Source organism: Octopus bimaculoides, chromosome 7 (genome assembly GCF_001194135.2).
Source record: "Octopus bimaculoides isolate UCB-OBI-ISO-001 chromosome 7, ASM119413v2, whole genome shotgun sequence".
Lineage (NCBI taxonomy): Eukaryota > Metazoa > Mollusca > Cephalopoda > Octopoda > Octopodidae > Octopus > Octopus bimaculoides.
The window spans coordinates 57,098,385-57,102,161 of record NC_068987.1 but is presented as its reverse complement, the minus strand read 5'-3'; the positions used below and the strand labels follow the sequence as shown (position 1 = coordinate 57,102,161).

The 3,777-nt window shown below is 35.6% G+C and overlaps 1 protein-coding gene across 1 annotated transcript in view; it reads right to left on the bottom strand.

The window, feature by feature from the left end:
- LOC106872911 (inositol-3-phosphate synthase 1-B) overlaps positions 1 to 3,201 on the bottom strand; it is a 31,828-nt gene extending 28,627 nt beyond the window's left edge. Inside the window, exons 1-2 of the mRNA XM_052969425.1 lie at positions 2,876 to 3,201; positions 2,089 to 2,374 (exon numbers count right to left, since the gene is read on the bottom strand). Coding sequence (XP_052825385.1) covers positions 2,089 to 2,374; positions 2,876 to 3,001 — 412 coding nt within the window. The 5' untranslated portion in view covers positions 3,002 to 3,201. The remainder of the gene's footprint in view (positions 1 to 2,088; positions 2,375 to 2,875) is intronic.
- Between the last annotated feature and the right edge of the window lie 576 nt (positions 3,202 to 3,777).

Here is a 3,777-nt window from a genome sequence, read left to right as displayed (position 1 = left end):
GTATGGTTTGATTTGAGGGAGACTTGGCTGGTATTTCTAGCAGATCCAGCAACTGCATAGACTCCCTTGGTGGCTTGTAGAAAATACCTGTAAAAATTCTATGCAAACTAGGTGCAGGAGTGGCTGTGTGGTAAGTAGCTTGCTTACCAACCACATGGTTCTGGATTCAGTCCCACTGCGTGGCAGCTTGGGCAAGTGTCTTTTACTGTAGCCTCAGGCTGACCAAAGCCTTGTGAGTGGATTTGGTAGATGGAAACTGAAAGAAGCCCGTCGAATATATATATATATATGTGTGTTTGTCCCCCCAACATCGCTTGACAACCGATGCTGGTATGTTTACGTCCCCGTACCTTAGCGGTTCGGTAAAAGGGACCGATAGAATAAGTACTAGGCTTACAAAGAATAAGTCCTGGGGTCGATTTGCTCGACTAAAGGCAGTGCTCCAGCATGGCCGCAGTCAAATGACTGAAACAACTAAAAGAGAGAGAGTAAGAGTAAACTAAAAAAAAAAAGCTTACCGAAAATCTTACACAAAATAAAGAAATGCTTTGAATTCTAAAAGGTATCAGGAAAGGACCAGCAAAGGCCATGCGCAGGGTCTTTGGAACTTCATAATCTCACAACCAAGTCAAGAAAACCAAAGAGAAATGCAAAATATCAAAATAGTCAGATAGAAGCCTAAAACCCAGTCAAAATAATAAAAACAATAACAATTCATTCTAGAAAATGCTTCATATATCCCTAAAACCGTGATTAGAAGAAATGGAAAATTCCAGAGTGCAAAGGGTTAACGAAGAACAATTCGATAAAACTACAGATGTGTGCCCACCCACGACTTCGTCACTTCAAAACTTTATGAAAAATGCATATTGTTTTTAATAAAATTTTCTACAAGTAATAACGATTATGTCGGAATTTGGTGTGAAAAAGAAAATTGGAGGGAGGGATGACGTTTCGCATAATTCCCACCTCTCGACATTTTTCTTTTCTTTTAAGTCTGAAAAACGGATATTCTTTTATTGAATTTTTCTACAATAGTCGCAGGCGTGGTTATGTGGTAAGGAGTTTACTTCCGACCTACGCGGTTCCGGGTTCAGTCCCACTGCGTGACATTTTGTGCAAGTGTCTTCTACTATTGTCTCGGGTTGTCAGCCAAAGCCTTGTGAGTGGATTTGATAGAGGAAAACCGCTTGACAACCAGTGTCGTTGTGCCCACGTTCCCGTAACATTAGTGATTCGGGAAAAGAGAACGGAGAGAATAAGTACCAGGCTTAAAAAGAAAATACTGGGGTCGATTCGTTCGACCAAAATTCTTCGAGGTAATGCCCCAGCATGGCCGCAGTCCAATGACTGAAACAATAAAAGAAACATAGATACGTTTCAGATGTGGATTATGATTAAATTGGAATTTGATGTGAAAAAATTTTGTTGGGGAGGATCATAATTCATCAAAATTTATGAGAAAACAAAATTAAGGTGTATGAATTATCCGATCCTACAATTTCTTTTACAACATCAAATTCTGAGATAATCCTAATCTACATTATCCGAAATGTATTAGCTGAAAATTTCAAGAAAGAATTTTTTTAAATTTTCAGCAAGTTACGAGGAAACGAAGTGGTAGTGCATGAATTTTCCGAAACTCCGAAACTCCAAAACAAATTTTCACAACTAATTCCGATATTTGGAGGCAGCACACATCGGTAGGTATGCTATTAATTCTTAGGAAATTGTCTGGAATCTGATAATAGAACGAGAATAAATAAATTCTTAGATATGTAACAATTTAAACCATAATCTAGAAAGAGAAAAGATATGATATGCATGGATATTTTCCGAATAAAAAAGAAAATATTCTGACTGACTGAGAGACTGATCAATCAATGTACGATAGAAAATTCCAGAAACTTGGAATCAGTGTACCAGAAGAAAATGAATAGCAGTTCCGAAAGTGAAGAATGTAAACAATTCAAGAATAACTCAATTTAAAATCTCCATTTCTAGACAAAATACAAACCAGCTAAACAAAGCCGATCACTAATCGAAGTGTGGTTAGAACAGACATCAAAGCAGCGCTAAGGCACTCACCATCCAAAATGATATTCTCGGGTTTTACCATGGGTAGTAGATAATTTAAAGGTACAAAAACTTCTTCTCCTCTAGGACTGTTCCCCAGACATACTGTACTAGATTGGGTGATTGATCCATAAAAGTTGGCTTCTTGTATCCCTTTCTTAGTTGGCCATTTCATCCCGCATTTATTTGCTATCAACGTTGCCGCCAAGGTGGAACCATTGTTGCCTCCGATGCCCACCAGCATCACACCAAGACGAGGAACTTTCCTCTCGGTTCGAAAAGTGTATTTAGTTGTTACCTGAAGAGAAAATTGAAAAAGAAAAAGCAAACAGAAAACAAATGAACAACAATGAATACAAGGTGATATCAGATATATTCTGAATTTCAACGGAGAATTATATACATACACATACATGCGCGCGCGCACACACACGCGTTAATATATACACAAATATATTACATGCACAAACATAAAATGATGCATGTAACGATAGAAATATGGAATTTAATGTTGATTTAGGCACTATCTTCATTTATATTCATTGCTTTATGAAAATAATAAATTGGAAACAGCTATATGCGTGCGTCTATATATACACATACATACATATATGTATATAGATATAGATCTATATAAGCAAATATGAACATGTGTGCCGTTTGTATGTACATATACGTATTTATTTATATGGAAATGTACATGCATGTTATTTATACACATTTAATATATACACTCTAATAAAAGTATTAATGAACATCAGGTGATAAAATTTGTTAAATTCGTTTTTTTGACACGTACTGGTTCGGCGATGAGAAAATCCCCATCATCAGTAACTTTTGTGGTCGAATAATCATATTCTGCTTCAATATATTCATCTGTATATTTGACATTGGGAGATTTAACTTTCAAAAGCTTGGCAGACATGGTGCGATAATGTTTGACGTTTTACCGGCTGACAAACACCACAACACGATACGTTATAATATCGAGATAGGTAAGAATAATCCTCAGGGTAAAAGTAGTTGCTTCTGATTCTGCTGTTGCTGAATCTGCTGCCGGTTGGCTTCAGCAGCAAATTTATATAGTGATCAGTGCTTGCTATTTTGTTATTGATTTACTTATTTCTTTTATTTATAATACTGTATCACAGAGGTAGAATGGAATTTTGGGAAATAATTTTCCAGATGTTCTTTTCAGATATAAGTATAGAAGAAATTTTTTAATTTGCAGAAGAGGGAAGAGAAAATGTTTTCAGTGGCGTGTCTATTAATTATGCAGACAATCCTTTTCTTCTCTAGTATTTTTCCTTGACTTTATCAGTAGTACTTATTTCGTGTTGTTATTATTTATTTAATTGTTTTGTTTTTTTTTATTTAATCATATATCTACTTATTTATCTATTTACTTATCCATTGTTTGTTGTTTTTTTTTATCTCTCTTACTTTCTGTTGTGGATTTTTAATTTACTTCCACCCTGATTAAGAAGGGTTTGACTGAGAGGTCAAAATAAACTAAAGCCTGCTTTCCGTTCCAGCCATTATCATCCTGTCTTTTTCCAGGCATACTACATTAACCGACATTATATAATGAGTCCTTCGTTCTCTAATTCATTTAATTGTGATTTTAAAGCTGCTATTTTTAGCAGATAAAACAAAGGTATCTCTGCGACTTCGTTTCTGCTTGCTAGAAATAACAGCCAA